General features: G+C 44.7%; 1 protein-coding gene across 2 annotated transcripts; it reads left to right on the top strand.

The window, feature by feature from the left end:
- Positions 1 to 114: 114 nt before the first annotated feature.
- Positions 115 to 6800, top strand: rnaseh1 (ribonuclease H1). Of its 2 annotated transcripts, none has more exons than XM_076272524.1 (8): positions 115 to 575; positions 662 to 783; positions 880 to 1116; positions 1440 to 1539; positions 1759 to 1813; positions 2057 to 2141; positions 2260 to 2384; positions 5777 to 6800. In XM_076272524.1, exons 1-8 carry the CDS (start codon positions 436 to 438, stop codon positions 5861 to 5863), a joined length of 951 nt encoding a protein of 316 aa, XP_076128639.1. In that variant the 5' UTR covers positions 115 to 435; the 3' UTR covers positions 5864 to 6800. The 2 variants fall into 2 exon arrangements, with proteins under 2 accessions (XP_076128639.1, XP_076128640.1); XM_076272525.1 differs by having other exon boundaries at positions 883 to 1116.
- The last annotated feature ends 14925 nt before the right edge of the window (positions 6801 to 21725 follow it).

Here is a 21725-nt window from a genome sequence, read left to right on the forward strand (position 1 = left end):
AAAGCGCACGACGTAGAAGCATCATGGGAAATTCAAGTAGAAAATGTTCATCCCCCAAACCAGTAGAGGGCTCGCTACTTTTGGCTTCACCATGAAAGAGCATAAATACGGATGTGAACAGGGCCAGTTGAACTTGAAATCACATGGAACGCTTAGCTCTGAGTAGCCAAGAATACGTTTGTTTAATTGATTCAATAAATCCTTCAAACCCAAATCCGTGTCAGTACAAGCCCAGATACCCAGCATACAGTTCAGTTTCATTAGACAAAAGTAACGTAATTTGCAACTCCTGTTAAAGATGATGCTAGCCTTCTAAAGTAATGATAGTGTAGAGCTAGCTAGAAAACATTTGTGATTGGACAGGGTAAAACGCCTCGGTTATCAACGCATGCTATGCATTTTAAAAATGTTCGTGTAAATTAGTTGTGCAGCTTGATGTGGAGAGTGACTAGACTGTGTTTAAGCAGGTTGTGTAACGTTAGGGGTCTGTGCAGTGGTGCAGAGGAAATGGGCAAGAAAGGGACATTCTTCTACGCCGTGAGGAAAGGACTTCAGCCTGGCGTATACAATACTTGGTGGGTCACAGTTATTTTGCTTTCCGTAGTTTACATCCCCGCCATCAACGTAAAAGAACATGTGTAACGTTAATATTACCCTGCAGGGATGAATGCAAGAGTCAAGTCGACAAGTTTCCATGCGCAAGTTATAAGAAGTTTGGCTCAGAAAAGGATGCCTGGGAGTTTGTGAGGAGCCAACCAACAAAATGCTCGTCCGTTAAAGAAGGTGCAATTTCACTCTGTCTACCTGACATGTCCACTGATTGTCTACATGAAACCCAATAATTTAACTCTGCCAATAATTTTAAATGTTGAATTCCAGCAGAAACCAGCAGCTGTGACATTGAGCTCCCTAAAAGAGCCCCCAGCTATGAGGCCACGATGGCAGCTGTGATGGGAGGCCTAAAGAGGAAACTGGGGAATGTGAATGAAGAGGAGGAGAAGAAAGTAGAGGGGGATGAAGTGGATGGGTGTGCTGTTAAACGGGTGAAGGTGGCAGAAGACAAGCCCCAGAACGTTAGCCCAGCACCTGCTGAAAAGACTGACTTCACCTACATGGGTATAGGACAATGAAGCACCACACAAACACCCCCCCCCCCCCCCCCCCCCCCCCCAAGTATGATGTTCCATATATGCAAGAAATATTTAATTTCATGAAGTGAATGTTGCATAGACAAATTAGTCATAGTCATATGTTCAGTGGACATAAACAGTGTGCAAAACGAAATATTTAAGCCACTAATGGATCGCCATATTCTAGCTCAGTCTTTTTCTGTCTTATATTTCACATTTCAGTTCTTTAGAATATTGTTGCTTGACTTTTGTTATTAGTAGAAACAAATCCTTTAACTTCTCCTTGATTATTTTCTTTTTATTGTGTAGGTGATGCCGTGGTCGTATACACAGATGGCTGTTGCGAGGGCAATGGGAGGCCTGGAGCTCGTGCAGGAATCGGGGTGTACTGGGGACCCAACCATCCCTTGTAAGTGTTTCCTCAATCAACCATAATCTGACTCACTTCAGCCTTCAGAAATTGTAGTGATTTTCCGGTCAGTGTAGTCACTGCTTCATTAACAGTGTCGGGGCAGGAAACAGAGCAGTGTGATGTGCCTTGCCATCCTAGTTTTTGGCTATTTCTCTTTAGACAGGGTCATTTTGCATGTTGTGTGAAAAGTGTGGAATTTGAAACTCTGTGTTGCAGAAATGTTGCAGACAGACTGGGCGGCAGGCAGACCAACCAGAGAGCAGAGCTTCAGGTTTGCTTTCATTTTCCAGATCGAGTCACTTTTGTACATTTACACCTGCACCTATAGTACAGAGGATTGAAAGGAACACATTGATTTACATGAACATGTTAAACAACAGAATCAACATTTTGGAGTCACATGATGGAGAATTAAGGAGACAGAAAATAACCCAAAAAGCATGCTGCCTTCAACATTTCCAGTTCTAGTTTTGAATTGTCTTTGTTTTTTCTTCCCTCACCGTTTCCTCTGCAGGCTGCCTGTAAGGCTCTGGAACAGGCCCGAGACCTGAAAATCAAGAAGCTGGTGCTGTACACCGACAGCAAGTTCACTATCAATGGTACTCCTTGCATCTAGATATGAGAGAGAGACAGAAAGAATTCAAGAATATGAAATGATCAATTCTGAACCCTATTGAAGCTAGAAAAATGGCATTTATCTTTTGTGTTTTATCTTAGGGGTCACCAGTTGGGTGAAAAAATGGAAGCTAAACGGCTGGAGGTTAAAGGGAGGTGGCAAAATCACCAACCAGGAGGACTTTGAGCGTCTGGATGCACTAAACCAAGAGTTGCAGGTGGTGTGGGTATGTGCCCCAGTTTAATGTTCCTTATGCCCGTGTGAGCTGTGCCCTGCAGTCAACCCGTACATTACAAATTTTGACTTAATTTAAGAAGACTTTGACTTATTTTAAGGAGTCTTATCAAGACAAATTTGCTCAACGCACTGGCAGACAAATTTGCTTGTTTTTATGACAAATTTGCTTAATGCACTGGCAGACAAATTTGCTTGTTTTCAGGATGAGATGTCTTAAAATAAGTCAATCTTTTTTTAAATTAAGTCAAATGTTTTCACAAGAAAGCGCTAGGTAAGTCTCTTTATACTGAAAACAATACCAACTAGTTTTTTTTATCTTGATATAAGATTAATAACACTTGGTTAGATTTTGTTAGATAAGCAGTTTTTGCAGTGTATTGTTCTAGTGTACCTGTTTACACAGACCTGGTTGGGTGTTGCACCTAGTAAATGAGCATGTTAAGATGCTGAAGGATGTATGCGTGTCTCAAATGATAGAGTTGCCCTGTTGGGCACAAACAAGATATCCAGTGTTCCGAGTGAAAACGAAAGAGGCAGATTGATTGAAGATGCCTTTAGACCAGTGTTTTTTCTGGGGACCCACTTTTTAAAAATGACAGACCATCAGGACCCATTTCACTTCAGATCTAACATGCAACCACCAATCTTGTTTTAGGTCACAGGTTCTCAAACTTTTCTATGATCCCCCCCCCCCAACCACTCTTCAGCATAGTAAGCTGTTCCTGTATTTCTAAAGAGAGATGTTGTAGGCTACGTTGCGTTGCAGACAAATGGATCCATAACACAGTCAATTCCGATGTAAACATAGCAAATAACTCAAGTCGTTATATTGTAGCCTATTTCTGGAGGTTTCTTTGGAAAGTTGAATCCCCATTTTTCTCTGGAGTTAAACGTTTGCTTGTTTGTAGGCCTTATACTAAGGCTGTGTATTGATGTTGTGACAAGCTATGTTGTAAGAATGATAATGTGCCTTTACTGGAGCCTAGTAGAGTTTGCGAGGTGGAAAACGAGAGGAAATAATAGCTTTTAAAATTGCTTAAAGGCCGTGTTGCAGGGTTCATTTTCAAACGAATTTGCACAATTTGCTCGTTGATAATAAACATTTAAACTGTTATCCATTGTATTTGATGTTGTTGGGTATCACAAAACGGAATATAATACGAAAAAGCAGCTACTATTTCACAGCGTTTGAAGTGATTTTCCTTTCCCCCACAATGCATTGCATTACGTCACCTTGGGGAGACTACAGACCAAAGCCCACCTGGAGACCCTTGAGAGTAACGAGAGCGGAGTAAAGAGAGACGAGTAAGGGATTGTTCAGCAGTAGATAGCGCAGATTATAGATAAATAGATAGGCTATAGATAGCCTAGATATGTATATAGACAGGTATAGATAGCTAGATAGATCATGTCATATGCTGGTCACAGGGGAGCTCCTCGACCAGCGGCCAAAATGCACTCGCTTCCCTAGTTACTGCAGCTCTCCACCACAGTTTCCATCAGGACGGCACAGCCCACACACCTGCAAAACTGCGACTTGCCTATATTATCTCCCTCTTTGGTAAGCCGTACCCTGACGATGTCAATGGCAATCAATCACGAGCAGTAGTTTTCGAAAATATTCATGCTGAAGACACGACCAGCCTAATCGGGCGGCGGCTAGAAACTAATTAACTGGGGTGGCTCACAGGTGGGACTAAAAAGTTAGCCCAGCTAGCTATCATGATGCTTCATATTCTGATCTTCTGACTAAGTTTGCCCGGTAGCCTACTTATCTGAACTAACGACATGATCACTATCACTAGATATAAAGAAAATGTTGACTTTCATTCGGTGCTGTTCACTGACAGTAACAAAAAAGTGTCGTAATGTTATAAGCATAATACATTGAACTGAATAGGTGCATTAAATGTAGCCTCATAACGAGGCCTCTCAAATTCAGAAAATTGCATTAAACTAAAATCGGAAGATGTTGTTATCTTTGTTAGACCATAGGGTCGTTGTCATATAAATGCTGTAACGAAATTCGAAGTGTAAATATACAAACTTTATGTTGAAAGTGTAACCGCGACCGTTTCCCATAGGAATGAATGTAAAACATACCCTCCAAAACGAGACCTCCCGAAATTCAGAAAAATTACTAAATTGACATCAGGCACCGTTATTACCATTGGTAGATCATAGGGTAGCTGTGATATAAATGCTGTGACGAAATTCGAAGTGTAAATATACAAACTTTATGTTGAAAGTGTAACCGCGATGTCCATTGAAATGCATTGAAATGAATGAAGCGCAGATCAAGTAGTCCCCAAAGTGACGTCATCACCGAATTGCGTACAAAAAACCTGCTAATGCTAAAAACAACAAAAACTGGCATTTAACACCATTTGGAGACATTTTTAAAAATGATATACATAGATTGAGTGCTTTATGTACCCATTAATCAACAGTGGTGGTTAACCTGCAACACAGGCTTTAAATTGTAGCCTAATATACTGTAATGCACTGTTGTGCGTTTTAAATCCGAAATAATAAGGAATGTGAGGAGGTTGCTATTAACTTTAAAGAGTGCATCTACAATCGAAACTATCTACAGCCCATGACGCAAATTGAATAGCCATGTCCGGTACATGTACACGGTACACTGCTTTAGTTGACAGTATGGTAACTAGATTTTAATCGGTCAACGGAAGCAGCTGTCTGTTAATGTTTGTGCTGATTCATGTCCCTTGCATTTTGCAACTGTGAGGTCCATGGCAGGCGCCCCACAGAAATGTTTCATTTTGCGAGTGAGCTGCCCACGCTCTCCTCTCTGCGACGTGTTCGCCCCCCAGTTTCAGAGCTATTCTAAGTGCAAAATTGCACAGGGGGCCGTGACTGTGGTAAACAAACTATATCCTAATAGAAAACTGATAGGTTTCCTGGTATAAGCTAGGCCTATTACACAACATAAATTGTGCTGGCGACCCAAATAAAATCTCCTGTGACCCACCTGTGGGTCACGTCCCAGTCTTTGGGAACCAATGCTTTAGACTGATGCTTCACTGGAAATATACAGTATGCTGGCTGAAGACCCTTCTGTGGCATATAGTCCATTGCCCATCTTCACTGATGAACAGCAGAACTCCTACTCATGATCAGCAGGATCAATGAATGTTGACGGTTAAAAACCAGACAGTTAATTATTATTACATAGTGGTTGTTACACATCATGGATCCACATCCCCAATCTTAGAACAGTCATCAGTTTTGTATTTAATTTTAAGTTCATTGCATTATTCCATTCAAGGGTAAATTAGAGACTATTATCATTCCTATCCAAATAGAGATGCGTCTGATGTTATGCCTGTGCTTGAGATGTCTTTGTCCCCCTCTCCACAGCAACACATCCCAGGCCACGCAGGCTTCGCAGGGAACGAGGAAGCTGACCGACTCTCCAGGCTAGGGGCTGCCAAAACTCTGGAGTAGCCCATGAAAGAGGCCTTCGCTCCTCTTACACTTCCGCCTGTCACCAGACCTGCCACCTCCTCCACTATGATGTCTGCTTTAGACGAAGAGGACCATCCCCAGGTTCCAAAGACCCAACTGGCCAGTCTACAATCCAACAACCATCATTGAGTTTCTCCTCTGCACCCCACTCCTGTCCAGACGCTTTCTCTGCCTCAGAGAGGTATGAGTGCCTATGCAATGTCCACGTTCAGATGTGCACCTTCAAAATGGGAAGTTGTAAAAATACATGCTATACTATGTTTGTTTTGCACCCATCCCAATACCTTCTGAAATTTTAAGAATAGCTATTATGTTGATCTGGCGAGATCTGGTTGTTCTAAAGCATTTGAAATGTAGCCCATCATCCTCTCACTGCCGTATTAAGTGAAGTGAAGATAATTCATGGACCATGAGTTCATCAATTAAGTTCTCTTGTATGAGGTGTCCTGCCTTATTCAGTGCTGGGAGAGCTCTGCTGGGGCTCAGTTCAGGCCATGATTCCAGGTGGGTTAGTGGCAAACCTTGGTAAGATAACCCAGAGGAAGTTGTAAACCTGATAATGGAGCAGCCCCGACGCGTCAGTCTCCAAACTAAACAAAGCCAAAGGGCTCTTCTATTAGGAGGTTTACCACTTCCTCTGGGTTAGCTTACCCAGATCTTACTCTTAACCACCTAGTTGGAATACACCCCAGAACTCAGTACCCAGTCCTGCCCCTCCTGGACCTCTCTGCAGCCTCTGTTAAATTCATAGCCAACATAAGTATGGGAGGAGTTGTACTGATGCACTTAGAGGCAATGTAATTATTTAAATACACACACTATTCTTACGCTATCTTTGGTTTTTAACAAAAAAACTGCTTTTGTTAGCTATTGTTTCGTCTTTTTGATTGTTGAATAAAGTTTTTTGTTGTCAGTTTTCGAGGCAGTCATGTTTTTTTTTATTCAAACTCTATTGCTTATATGTTGTGGTAATTGAAAATAATTTTACTCAGGCATTGTAGTTAAGCACTGACTAGGCTGCAGCTATGTTCACACAGAGGTAAAGATACTGAGGTGGTCCTGGGAAGCAGTAAGACACACCAGCAATGGTGGTAGTATGTTCAAAGTCAAATTCTGCTTTATTGTCAATTACTTCACATGTCAAGACATACAAAGAGATCGAAATTACGTTTCCCACTATCCCACGGTGGAGACAAGACATATTTTACCAATTAGGTCCACAGACAAACATAACATTCAAGTAAACAATATAAAAAGTAAATAAGAAGGCACATACAATGAAGAAATGAGAGCAGCAAAATTTGGGTTGAAATTGTGCATACAGTAGACAGTCAATATAATAGTGCAAGAGTCAGGCCAATAAATGCCTGAGGTAGTTCTGTTTGACCTAAGTATGCAAGTGGCATAGTGGTGCAAGTTATGTAAGAGCAGCAGAAGTGTGTTCAGAAGTGTTTTCAGGACAACAGGACAACAACAACAAGTTGCAAAGTGTGCAAGTGGAGTAGTGCAAGGCAGCCATTATGGGTCCAAAAGTCCAGGATGTTATGTAGCTGAGGGTGGAGGGGGGAGAGAGTTCAGCATCCTAACAGCCTGGTGTATGAAGCTGTTGGTGAGTCTGGTGGTGCGGGAGCGCAGGCTTCTGTACCTCTTCCCAGAGGGCAGTAGATCAAACAAATTATGAGCGGGGTGACTTGCATCACTCACAATTGTGGTCGCCTTGCGGGTGAGGTGGGAGGTGTAAATGTCCTTCAGGGAGGGGAGTGAAGCACCAATAATCCTTCCAGCTGTGTTCACTATGCGCTGCAGGGCTTTCCTGTTGTATTCAGTGCAGCTTCCGCCCCACACAGCGATACAGCTGGAGAGGATGCTCTCAATGGTGCCTCGGTAGAATGTGGTCATGATGGCTGGTGGAGCACTTGCTCACCTGAGTTTCTGCAGAAAGTACAGGCGGCGCTGAGCTTTCTTCGCTAGTGATGCAGTGTTGGTGGTCCAGGAGAGGTCTTCACTGATGTGCACCCCCAGGAATTTGGTGCTGCTCACTCTCTCCACCACAGCACCGTCGATGGTCAGTGGCAGGTGTTGGGTGTGACCTCTCCGGAAGTCAACAACAATCTCCTTGGTCTTGCTGACGTTCAGCAGGAGGTTGTTGTCCCTGCACCACGTGATCAGAAGGTCGACCTCCAACCTGTATTGAGTCTCGTCGCCCTTGGTGATGAGACCCACCAGAGTGGGATTGCAGACCAATCAGCAAATTTCACTATGTGGTTGTTGCTGTAGGTTGCAGTGCAGTCATGCGTCAGCAGGGTGAAGAGCAGCAGACTGAGCACGCAGCCTTGGGGGGCCCCCGTGCTCAGTGTGATGCTGCTTGAGATATTGTTGCCAACACGTACTACTTGAGGCCTCTGACAGAGGAAGTCCAGTAGCCAGTTGCAGAGGTAGGTACTGAGTCCCAGTTTGTCAAGTTTGCAGATGAGTTGTTGTGGTATTATGGTGTTGAATGCAGAACTGAAGTCTATAAACAGCAATCTCACATTTGAGTCTCTTTTTTCCAGGTGGGTGGAGGGCCTAGCAGATTGCATCCTCTGTGGACCGTTTGGCTCGGTATGCAAACTGGAAGGGGTCCAGGGTGGGGGGGAGAATGGATTTGATGTGTGACATGACAAGTCGCTCAAAGCACTTCATGATGATGGGTGTCAGTGCCACGGGGCGGTTATCATTGAAGCAGGATGGAGCAGTTTTCTTCGGCACAGGTATGATGGTGGCAGCTCTCAAGCGCTTCAGAGGTTATTACATGAATCAACCTTTTGGGGGCAGCCGTGGCCTACTGGTTAGCAGTTCGGACTTGTGACCGGAGGGTTGCCGGTTCGAACCCTGACCAGTAGGCACGGCTGAAGTGCCCTTGAGCAAGGCACCTAACCCCTCACTGCTCCCCGAGCGCCACTGTTGTTGCAGGCAGCTCACTGCGCCGGGATTAGTGTGTGCTTCACCTCACTGTGGGTTCACTGTGTGCTGTGTGTTTCACTAATTCACGGATTGGGATAAATGCAGAGACCAGTTTCCCTCACGGGATCAAAAGAGTATATATACTTACATACATACTTATACTATACTGTATATAGCAGTATGATTGGCCTTTGCATGCATCAGTATCATGCTTGATATTTGGGTTTATCAACATGAAGAAGAACATCCGATGAAGAGAAATATCAGGCCAGTTGTACATATCAAATCAAGTTGTACAATCATTGCTTAGCTTAAGTCGTGGACCATTCATTTGAAATGTATTGCATATTTGGTGATACTGTGACTAATTCTAGTATCTGAAGCCATCCAAATCCTTGAAGAAATCATATGGAGCAATTATATGTCTTGAGAAAAAGTTATATTCATCAATATGAATGAATAATTAGGCTAATATAGAACACAACATGCCCCTACATGGGACACATTTACACATTCTTCAGAGAATTCTTTTTTCCAGGAATAGAGATATCTAACGGAAAACATATCTTTAAAACTTTAAACACTATGTGTTTCCATAAATTTGAAGTTGAGCTCTTATTATCAGCCCTCCTCCTCACTCTGGTCATCATGACTATGGATCTGTGCTGACAGAACTCAATAACGCCCCCTATCGTCCCATCTAAAACAATGTTAAACTGTGGCTAGATAGTGAACTGCAACCAGTCTTTGAGTTAGTTTTTCATAATTTCTAAAACACATTTTTTGAAACCTTCCACCCTTTTCTCAAAACTGTAAACACAAACCCCAAATCTCAAACTGCATTCACAAAACCTCTGCTAAGAATATAATTATACCTTCCTAGACAACGAAGCTTAGCTTTGGATGCTGCGCCTAGGCCTCACACTTCATAACAGCACACACACACACACACAGACACCCCAACTTCAATTTCACTGTACACTTTGAAAGAAAACAAACAAGGTAACACTTCACTTAACAGTATCAACATAAGAATGACATGACGCTGTCATGAACAAATGACACTGTCATGACACATAGTCCTAACCCTAACTTGTTATGACAAAAACCGAATGTCACTTAATAACAGAAGCGTTATGTCATAAACATTTATGACATGTTAATGACGGTGTTATGTCACTCTTATGTCAATACTGTCAAGTAAAGTGTAACCAAACAATCTTAGGCACTCGGTAGAGAGGTTTCGCTGGCAGTGGTGATGCAGATGCTCTTGCTAAATCTGCAGAGCGTTGCATAATAACTGATACAAATATTTTATTGTGAAATAACATATATATATATAACATACATTATGTTACATGTGAGGGTGTTCCTCCTTCCGAAAACATAATTTTTCTTCCTCTTTCAGTTCCCAAGTTCTATTTAACCCCTATTCCTGCGATTCTTCTTTTAGCACCTTCTTTTAGCAACACAATCATTTTGTGTCTGTACAAACTTGTGTGCACTGCTTCACTGAGACAACAAAAATATACTTTGACATCCAAATGTATCTGCACCGCACACTGTTGTCATTATGCAGTAGATATTATGCATCACTGTGCTGTACAATTAGAGAAAGGAAGAGTGTGTGTGTGTGTGTGTGTGTGTGTGTGTGTGTGTGTGTGTGTGTGTGTGTGTGTGTGTGTGTGTCTATACAAACACACATTCACAAGCAGTGATCATCAGGGTCCAACCTTTTGAAATGTGTCACTTGCAGCGCCCCTTGTGGACAGAATTTTAACAGAATTCGGTGTGCATCTCAAGACTACTACGGTGATTCAGCAAATGAAGTAAGCTTTAAACCTTTACACCACAGTATTCGTACAGGCATGTCTTGAGATATGAACTGCAGTGACTCCGATGAATGGAGCTCTGCTTAATTTACCATGTATACAATGTTGTTCAGCATGCCCATTCAGCATGGCACAGCATTTCAAAATAAAAGCAGTAATGGGTCATTCCACATCAATTCAACCAGGGCCCACGCACTTAGGTCTCAAAAAATTCTGAAAAAATTACCAGATGTACCTATGTTCCCCAGGAGACACACTGTAAAATTACTTTAATGTAAGATCACTACTTTCCAAGATACAGCCAGTGTTACAGGGGCAGGGGTTGTCGAGATAAGTAGAAACACTCTCACAAAAAGCAATGAACAGAAAAGAAATCCCTTCAGGGTATGAACAGCAGACCTCACACGTTTGAAAAATCATTTTGGTTCTCATTTTCAGAGCACCCAAACACCTTGTGGGAATATACAAAGATTTTTTAAATATTTCTTCTTTATTCTTCATGATCCCTTATTTTTTTAAAAAAACACCAATTTGACTTGTCTTATGCAAATCGTTATCTTTTTTATTTTCCACCCTGAACATGGGCAAAATGCACCATTGAGATCAATATGTTTTGTATAGAGTTATGTGTAGAGACAAAATATACACAAATCTCTACACAAAATATATTGATCTCAATGGTGCATTTTGCCCATATTCAGGGTGGAAAATAAAAAAGAAAGATTTGCACAAGACAAGTCAAATTAGTATCTTTAAAATGAAGGGATCATGGAGAGTGAAGATAACAATATAAAACAAATCTTGGTATATTCCCACAAGGTGTTAAGGCCCTGGTTGAAATGACGTGGAATGACCCTAATGGAAAGAAAGTGGGTGCGAGGGTTATGGTTTCAGTTTTTTCTATGTTTATATAGAAAACATTGAAAAAAGGCTGAAAAAAGGCTTGTGTTAAAAGGCAGAAACACCGGGGTGAACAACTCATGATGTATCGTATTGGAGGCACCAGGCGGTAATCTCCCTATGAAACCCCACCAAAGGGGACACCTCCTGCAGCATTTGTGCTGATTCATCAACATCTAGTACATGTGGTTTTGTCTCCCTGCCATTTTTTGATGACCACAATTATGAGTCAGTTTTGGTTCCTCTTTGATAAGAATGACAAGCGAGTGCTTTGTGCTTTCAAGACATTTTGTTTTACCCATTACAGGAACTATTCAAATGATCAGTGTGTCTTACTTTTCTAAGAAACACTGCTTCTTAAATCAGACAGTTGCACATTACAAGATTATTCCTTGGTTTCCCAAACTTTTCCATGACAAGGCCCCCCAAATAAGGTTCTGGCCAAGGCATTTTGCAGATGTCTTGTTAAAGATGTCTTATTAAAGTGAGAACATGGAAGATCACTAAAATGAGATAATTCAGAGAACATGCTTGTAATTATTCAGATCACGCCAGTAGACTGAATCAGTGTTAATGTTTACCATAACCTTGCACACACTGCTTACATCATTACGTTAGTATAAGTGCCAACCGGATGTGAGGTTTGGGACGCGAGTTCGGATGGTTCCCAGCAATAAAGCAACATAACGCGAAGCTCCGTTTGATCATTTATAGTATGCTATGCAAGTATACATTACCCATAGATATCACAATGCTGAGGGCCAACAAAGCTGTGAAACCACAGTCAGCTCATTTCATCAGTAAGCTCATTGCACCATTATGCACCAGAACCATATCTGCAGTTACATGTAACCAGAGAATGCACCATGCACAGTTATGTTTTAAGCTCACACAAATGTATTATATCCATTTGTATTAACCTTCGTTGCACATTTACCGTAACTGAGAATCTCACCTTTCTTTGATTCGTTCATTCATTTTTTTTCCCCTTCTTAGGAAATCATGATTGATATTTCACCAGACAAATCATCAATCCTGAAATCAGGATCAGGGACATGGAGTCAAGAACTGTGCCAATATTGTGATAAGGTTCAAGTTTGTACTAGTAAAGTTACTTATTTGACTTGCTGAATCACTGACCCTATCTCGGCGATCTAAAACACATGGTCACTGGCTAATAGCTTAGGGCTTTGTCCAGTCAACATTGGATGTGGTTTTGTTCTCAAACATTATCAAATGTCGGGCGCCTGGCGCAACAAGGCGGTATATCTTTCTTAATCAGTCATGGGTCTGTTTTGGTCGTAACGTCATTTAAACCATTCCAAAGACCCACGGATGGGTCGCACGAGATTTTATTTGGGTCGCCAGCACAATTTATGTTGTGTAATAAGCCTAGCTTATACCATTTAACCAGGAAAGCTATCAGTTTTCTATTAGGATATAGTTTGTTTACCACAGTGACGGCCCTAGAATAGCTCTGAAACTGGTGGCGAACGCGTCGCAGAGGAGGCAGCGTGCATCTCACTCGCAAAAGGAAACATTTCTGTGGGGCGCCTGCTATGGACCTCACAGTTGCAAAATGCAAGGGACATGAATCAGCATAAACATTAACGGACAGCTTCCGTTGACCGATTAAAATCTAGTTACCATACTGTCAACTAAAGCAGACATCCGTATACCGGGCATGGCTATTCAATTTGCATCATATGGCTGATATTTTCGATTGTAGATGCACTCTTTAAAGTTACTAGCAGCCTCCTCACATTCCTTATTATTTCGGATTTAAAATGCACACCAATGCAAGGCTACAATTGAAATGGACATTTTAAAAGCTATTATTTCCTCTTGTTTTCTACCTCGCAAACTCTATTATCTTTTGGCTATTGCGCAAAAGCCTCTTATTCTGAAATGTATTCATTTCACATTCTTACAACAACATAGCTTGTCACAACATCAATACACAGCCTTAGTATATATACGCTATTACGTATACATATGGCACTGTAGAATGGTTTGGGGGGGGGCATAAAAGTTTGAGAACCTGTGGCCTAAAACAATTTTGGTGGTTGCATGTTAGATGATAGAAGTGAAATGGGTCGTGATGGTCTGTCATTTTTAAAAAGTGGGTCGCCAGAAAAAAAGTTTGGGAAACACTGATTTAAAACCAACGAGAATGACATCTGTCATTCTTTTAACAGCAAGCAGCACAACTTTGAACAGCGCATCAGTATTTTAATAGTCAGGAATCTGCTTGCACACGAGACCGTATGGAACAGATATTCCACTAAACCATGCTTTACTAAAACCTAGCAGAGTAGGCTATAGCCTACACGCATCTGCACTCTATTATTTGAACTCACTGGCAAAGTGAAACTAACTTCACCATGGTGTCAGAGTCAACGACAAAACCGTTATACACCGTTAATTACTTTCACTATTGACTGACAATGGGTTACCATCGAAAACATAACCTGAAAAAAGCAACACTACCCCAATAATGTTCGAATTACTGAATAAAATCCTGAGGACATTTATTGTGCAGAGGAGTTAGTTGCTGCTTACAACTTGTGACTGTAGGTCAGCTTTGCTTCATATGCATCTTTCGCTATAGACCAGGTTTTTCTTGGTCAGTGGTGTAGAATTCTGGGGTATTCTTACTGTATTCTGATGTGTTCATATGTTACTTCTGTGTACTTCTCATACTATTGTACATAACATAACTGTGCCTTAGGCCTGTGTACCAGCAGGAAGGTCAGACAGGCCGATGTTTGGGAACATCCGAGGAACATCAGACATAACATGGGTCATTCGGGCTGGGTTCCATCCGGCTAGAGCCGAGTTTTGTACACTGGTTGGCACCTGCCACGTTGGCATGATTGTCATTTGTATGTTTTAGTATAACAGGCTTTGTCTTAGGTTTTGACTCTGAGACGGATCGAGGAAGCGACCAAGGAGCATCTTCTGTCGGAAGGCTCAGCCGCCGCTTCTAATAACAACCAACTGTTAGACTCTGCACAGTTTTACTGTTCGAGACTTAGCCTGTGTTCTGTTATTCATCATTGTACCATCTACAATAAATCATCATCTAATCGCCGATCCTGATCCCACCGTCAAGCTTTATTGACCATCCTCAATACAACCATTAGAACTAAAACACAACGCAACAACCAGGGAATCCTACAGTGGCTTAATGCTTTTTAGATAGTGTAAATGAGTGTAGATTATTTTTAAATAATGCGCCACACCACACCTTAGATTGTTAATTGCCACACCCCTGAGCGCATTGTTCAATAAAAGAGACACTCATGGCAAAAAGAATTGTGTAAGATAGGAGTACGCTTTGCGCTGAGTTTAAGATCGCCAAGATAGAGCCCATAGATTGTCATTAGATGTACTCTAAATTCTGTGAAATTCTGTCCACAGGGGGTGCTGCAAGTGACACATTTCAATATTCAATGGTTGGATCCCAATGATCCTAGCTTGTGGATGTGTGCACGTGAACATATGTCAGATGGGATTATTATGCCTGATGAGACAGTATGGCTTTATGTTATTTTTCTTGGTTGGCATGTTCACAGTGTGATGTGACACAATATGACACAAATGTAATGGAGTGTGAGCACAGCAAAGATTGTGGTGGTGATGTGCAGTGTTTTTCTGATATCATTGACGTGTTGTGTGTTTCTGACACATATTTATTGGCGTAGTCGGCAGGATCCCAGCAACATGAATGAATCAAGTAATCCGACACAGGGTAATGAACAGGCACAGGCACATAGTAGCACAGCTCCACCAGTGTCCTCACTCTTTATGCCTTGGGTTTTTAGTGCTTCCTGGGTCCCGAGGTTCTCTGGTGAGCGCCAGAAGTTTGACGAATGGCAGGCCCAGATGAACGCCATGCTACGGGCCCAGCCCCTGAATGCCCAACAACAAGTGGACTTCATTATGAGCACACTGGACGGGGAAGTTCGACGAGAAGCAGCCTTACTACCAAATGCAGATCGAGCCAATGGTGACAAACTCCTCGAGGCATTAAAAAAGATCTTTGGAGATACAACAAACCCGGCACAACGGCGAGCAGAGTTCTATAAATGTCACCAGGGGGCACAGGAGAGTGCCCGCATGTTTAGCCTCCGATTGCGAGAATGTTACGCCAGATGGATGGCTGTCGACCGTGATGTAGCTGGGGACGAGGATCCCCTTCTACGTGACCAACTGGTGCTTGGCCTCAAGACGGGACCAGTACGTCAAGAGCTGCAACGCTTACTTCATCGAGACGGTTCCCTGACGTTCCAGGAAGTCTTGAAAGAAGCACGCATTTTGGAGAGTGAGCTTGACAGCCCCCATGCTGAAGCACAGTCCCAGGCTATCCGCACCCAGGGTGCGGCAGGCGTACGGGGTGAACGCCCTGCACTAGACCTCCAAGAACTGCGAGAGAGCCTAAAGGTGGAGTTGCAGGCAGAACTAAGCACTCAATTGAAGACAATCAGCAGCCAGATCGTAGAGGAACTGCGGAGCCATCCCCCCTTTACTGCACCTTCTGCCAGCCAGGCGTCAACCTCCAGGCCACCATATCCTCCTGGTCCAGCGCCATTCCAACGCCCAGTAGGTTCACAGCGACCATACCAGTGGGACCCACAGGGTAGACCTATCTGCTTGGATTGTGGCGACGCAGGCCACATACAGCGCTATTGTCCCAAGAGGAGGCAGCCAAAGGGTTTTTAGCGACCCCCGTCACAGATGGAGGGGTGGCGGGGGTGAAAATGACAGACGGAGGCCCATCCACAAAGCCCGCTTTAGTAGGCCCTTGTCCTGGTTTGGAAATAGAAGTTAATGGAAAGAACGTGAAGTGCCTGTTAGATACCGGCTCCCAAGGGGAGTGAGTGTTCCAAAGAAGGGGGTGATTATTGTTGAAGACCAGTGCCTGGGCACCGACAAAGCAGTTCTTGGCATGAATGTCATCACCGAGTGTTGGAACGAGATAATGCAAGGAATCCATCCAGGCGTGGTGGCTTTTCGAGCATCAGTGGAGCCAGAAGCTGGGACCCTTTGGGACAAAGCCTTTGCGGTGTGCCGTCGGATCCAGCAGAAGGGGCTCGCCACTTGGGGTCAGGGCGTCGCTAAATTGACCAGACAGCCCTCTGTGGTAATTCCGCCCCAGTCCGAGATGGTTCTCTGGTGTAAAGTAAGTGAGGAGGTGCCCAGGGATGGAGACACCGTGCTAATAGAGCCTCTGACTGAGGAGGAGTCAAGCTGGCGAGCTGCACGCACCATTGTAATAATCAAAGACGGCCATCTACCAGTGAGGCTTTGCAACCCGAATCCATTCTCCGTCGAGGTTCCACAGCGCAGACCCCTGGTTGATGTGACCCCCCTCTCACCTGAAGACATCGCGGGACAGAAGGAGTTAACATTGACACCTGTCTGCCCTGGGGAAGTGGAGGTAGCAGTCAGCAGCGTCCAGACAGACCTAGCCTCCTTACCACCGGATCTAGAGCAACAAGGCAATCACCTTGACCCTGAACAACGCCAACGTCTGCACGCGTTGCTGATGAAGTGGCGGGCAGCTTTTGCAGAGCATGACGAGGATTTTGGGAAGACAAATGCTGTGAAGCATCGGATTCCAACAGGTACTGCACCTCCCGAGTCGTGAACGATACCGACCAGTCCCGCCTTCACTTTACCCCGAGCTTAAGAGCCTGCTGAAGAACATGCTTGGCGGGGGCGTCATCCGAGAGAGCGCTAGCCCGTGGGCGGCTCCTATTGTACTCGTGAAGAAGAAGGATGGGTCCTGGCGGTTCTGTGCAGACTACCGTAAGCTGAATTCAGTTACACACAAGGATGCCTATCCCCTCCCCCGCATCAGTGAGTCACTGACGAGTCTAAAAGGGGCACAATGGTACTCCACGCTAGACTTGGCCAGTGGCTACTGGCAGGTGGAGGTGGACGAAGCTGACCGGGAGAAGACTGCGTTCACGACCCCCCTTGGACTTTACGAGTTCGACCGCATGCCGTTTGGGTTATGCAATGCCCCCGTGACCTTTCAATGGCTCATGCAATGTTGCCTGGGGGAGTCGTTGAACGAGTCCCTCCTGGTGTACCTGGATGATGTCATTGTGTACTCTGCCAGCTTTCAGCGGCATCTCCAAGACCTGGACAGTGTGTTCGAACGGCTTCACCGGCACGGCTTAAAGCTCCAACCCAGGAAGTGCAGTCTGTTCCAGAAACAGGTGACCTACCTGGGACATATTGTGAGTTCTGCAGGCGTTGCCACCGACCCCGCTAAAACAGCTGTCATCCAGTCATGGCCAACGCCGCAGACCGTAAGACAGGTGCACTCTTTCCTTGGGCGAGTTGGATACTACCGTCGCCACATCTCCTCGCTTGCCAAGATTGCTGCGCCACTTCACGGCTTGCTATGAGGCACGGCTACCATCTCAAAGACGGCCCCCATAGCTTGGACATCCGAGTGTGAGCAGGCATTCCAACGACTGAAGGAAGCATTGGTGAGTCCGCCCATCCTGGCCTACGCTGACTTCAGCCAGCCATTCTGCCTGTACACGGATGCAAGTCTAGATGGGTTGGGAGCAGTGCTGGCCCAGCTTCAAGACGGTCAAGAACGTGTAATTGCTTACACTAGTTGGAGCCTTCAACCGACTGAGAGGAATGACCACAACTATAGCTCTTTTAAGTTGGAGTTGCTTGCCCTGAAATGGGCAATAACGGACAAATTTAAAGACTATTTGTGGGGCATGGACGTGGAAGTCTTCACCCATAATAACCCACTAGTTCATCTCGACACGGCAAAGTTAGGGGCGGTTGAACAACGGTGGGTACCTCAGTTAGCCAATTACAACTACACCATCCGTTATCGCCCCGGCACTTCCAACCGAAACGCCGATGTTCTGTCCAGTGTCCCAGGTGAACGGAGGGAGGCCCAGGTTGATGCGGTGGAGGTGCAAATAGCTGGGGTGGACAGCCCTGTAGACGCCCCAGGGTGGAGTGACCGACAGCAGGGAGACCTGGTACCCCGATCTTATGCTAAGACCCTATGGCAAGAGTACCATGAAAAAGGGGGACATCCAAGTGCGGAAAGAACCCTGTCCATCCTGAAGAAGCGCTTTTTCTGGCCGGGCATGAGGAAGGACTCCCTGTCCTGGGCTGCTGAGTGTCCCAGATGTGTGGCCTACAAGTCTGGTCCAGAGGTAAGAGCTCCTTTGGTGCCGATGGAAACCTCATATCCTTTCCAAATGGTGGGGATTGATTACTTGGCCTTAGGCCGCCAGGGGGATACTTACCCATACATATTGGTGATGACTGATTTGTTCTCTAAATATGCACTTGCAGTACCCACCAAGGACCAGACGGCGGCCACAACAGCGAAGGCAGTATGGGGGAATCTCTTCCAGTTATATGGGGCCCCAGAGTACATTTTGTCCGATCGGGGAGCAGCCTTTGACTCCGACCTGTTCCGACAGCTCTGCCTCTTGTACGGATGTCATACAAAACGTACCACAGCGTACCACCCGCAAGGTAATGGTACCTGTAAAAGATTCAATCAGACACTACTGAAGTTGCTGGGGACCTTGCCAGATGGGGGCCACTCACAGTGGCCGGCAAGGCTACCAGCTCTCCTCCAAGCCTACAACAATACTCCACATAGTACTACGGGCCTCACTCCATACTATGTGGTGTTCGGAAGGCACGCTAGGCTCCCTATAGATTGGATCCATGAAGCTGGACAATGACAAAACCACAGCCCCTAAACGGGTGGGTCCGATCCCATCATGAAGTGCTAAACCAAGCGTGCACGGCTGCCCGGCTACACACTCGACAGAGGCAAGAGGGCGACAAGAATCGACGAGATAGACGAGTGTCGAACCCAGAGCTCTTAGAAGGGGAACGTGTCCTTCTACGCCACTTTTGCCGCCGTGCACATGGGAAGCTGGCACCCAGATGGCAACCAACTCCGTTTGTAGTAGTGTCTCAACTCCGCCCAGGACAACCGGTGTACTTGATACGCCCAGAAGGTGAGGAAGGCCCTATAAGAACCGCTCATAGAAACAACCTGCGTGTGTGTCCCATGGCTTTTCCACAGATGCCGGCAGAGGAGCAGATGGTGCCTCCTTTAGAAAGGACCCCGACCATCCAGATGGGAGACCAGTGCAACAGGTATCGGCCATTAGTGTTCTGGAGGACTCAGCTCCCACCTGTAGCCGAAGCCACGGTAATTGATCCCCCTGAACACCCCAGCCTTCCACAGGCAGCACAAGAAAGGACCAATAGTGGTGAACCCCTGGCCACCTCGGCTACCACCCCGGCGACTGAGGAACCGCTACTGTCAGACCCGCAACCACCAGAAGCCCCCCCTGGTGAACCTGCCGACGTACGGCGCTTCCAGAGAACCACACAGGGTGTCAGGCCAGCAAGGTACCAGCCAGGTACATAGTCGGGACGACTTATGTTAAAGTGGGGGGGTAAGTGTCAGATGGGATTATTATGCCTGATGAGACAGTATGGCTTTATGTTATTTTTCTTGGTTGGCATGTTCACAGTGTGATGTGACACAATATGACACAAATGTAATGGAGTGTGAGCACAGCAAAGATTGTGGTGGCGATGTGCAGTTTTTTTCTGATTGCAATTCAGCACGTGTGTTTGTTTACAAGCCTAAAAGCCTACTGCGGACATTAGCGACAGCTCCAGGTGTCCCCCATCAACTTACCAGCCATCACGCCTCCCAATCAGCCTAACAGCTATTGCTGGACTTATTTAAGAGACTGGAATACTTACAACGATTGAACTCCTCAACGCACGCAAGTATTCCCTCAATGGACGTAATCCTTCTTCTAATCCGCCTTGCTTTCTGGTGGGTTCACTGTCTTGATGATCGTTACATTGCTGAGTTCTTCCATTTACGTTTACAGCGTGAGCTCGCGGCCTGCTGGAGTCCATTCATCCGTCCACCGAACCATTCCACGAGGGGTTGTGACTAGGAGCACACTACATATTCCCGACAGGAAAGTCAATTTCTTCTTTATCTGTGGCTTGTCTTATTGAACTAAAAAGCACGCATCCTTTTGCTGACTTCCGGTGTTTGTGTTTGCATCGAGGGAGTGCTGCGACTACTCGGGGATTCCCACCGCCTGAGTTCTGCAAGCACTCGGGGATTCCTACCGCCTGCGTCATTGGTCACGCCCACTTGGGGAAACCCTTAGGCCTACTCCGTTGCACCGGGAGCCGTGGCTTATAGACTTTTAAAGGGACATTTGAACATTAAAGGGATACTTGGACATTAGGGGGGAATTAAACTAGCTGAGCTTAACTGTGTACTGCAATCTTGAATAATATGTGCATTGTTCGTTATTGTATTCATGTGTGTTTGTTGTTAGTTTTATCTGTGATAGTAAAATAAATTTAATATTTAAAAAAAAGAGGAATACTCGGTTAATTTCTAGTTCCTGGGATCATTGACGTGTTGGGTGTTTCTGACACATACATACACAAACACATGTTGACAGATGTACGTACACACATACACACAAACGTGTACATTCAAACCTACACACACACACACACAAGCACACACACACTGGTCTTGCATACAAGTTTCTACAGACACACACACACTCTCCCTCTCTCTCTATCTCTCTAAACATACAACATACAGCACAGTGATACAACCGCAGCATAATGACAGCAGTGTGTAGTGCAGATACAAACGTGCATTTGGGCGTCACCGAAGTATATTTCATCTGTTGTTGCAGAATTGTCTTAGTGAAACAGTGTACTCAAGTTTGTACAGACATAAAATGATTGTATAGCAAGACAATGATTGATTAAAATCAAGGGGAGAAGATGTAAGGCTTACAGTACAAAGAATTGCAGGAGTAAGGGAAAAAGAGAACTTGGGAAGTGTAATGAGCAGTTTACAAGGAGTTGCATGAGTGGGGAATGGAGAGGGCCTAGAAAGCATGCATTATTTCCAGAACATCTAGTTTATTTTTTTTATTTTTTTTTGGGGGGGGGGGGGGGGGGGGTGACATCAAGATCGATCTTTTCTTGAAAGAGGAAGAAAAACTATGTTTTCAGAAAGAGGAACACCCTTTGAAAAAAGTAACATATATATGTCAGTCATGATGCCACACGCTGCAGATTTAGCAGGG

The sequence above is a fragment of the Alosa pseudoharengus genome, unplaced genomic scaffold (assembly GCF_046254945.1).
Source record: "Alosa pseudoharengus isolate Yale_2024_CS ecotype anadromous, Long Island Sound unplaced genomic scaffold, YU_APseudo_1.1 YU_APseudo_1.1_scf_7, whole genome shotgun sequence".
NCBI lineage: Eukaryota > Metazoa > Chordata > Actinopteri > Clupeiformes > Clupeidae > Alosa > Alosa pseudoharengus.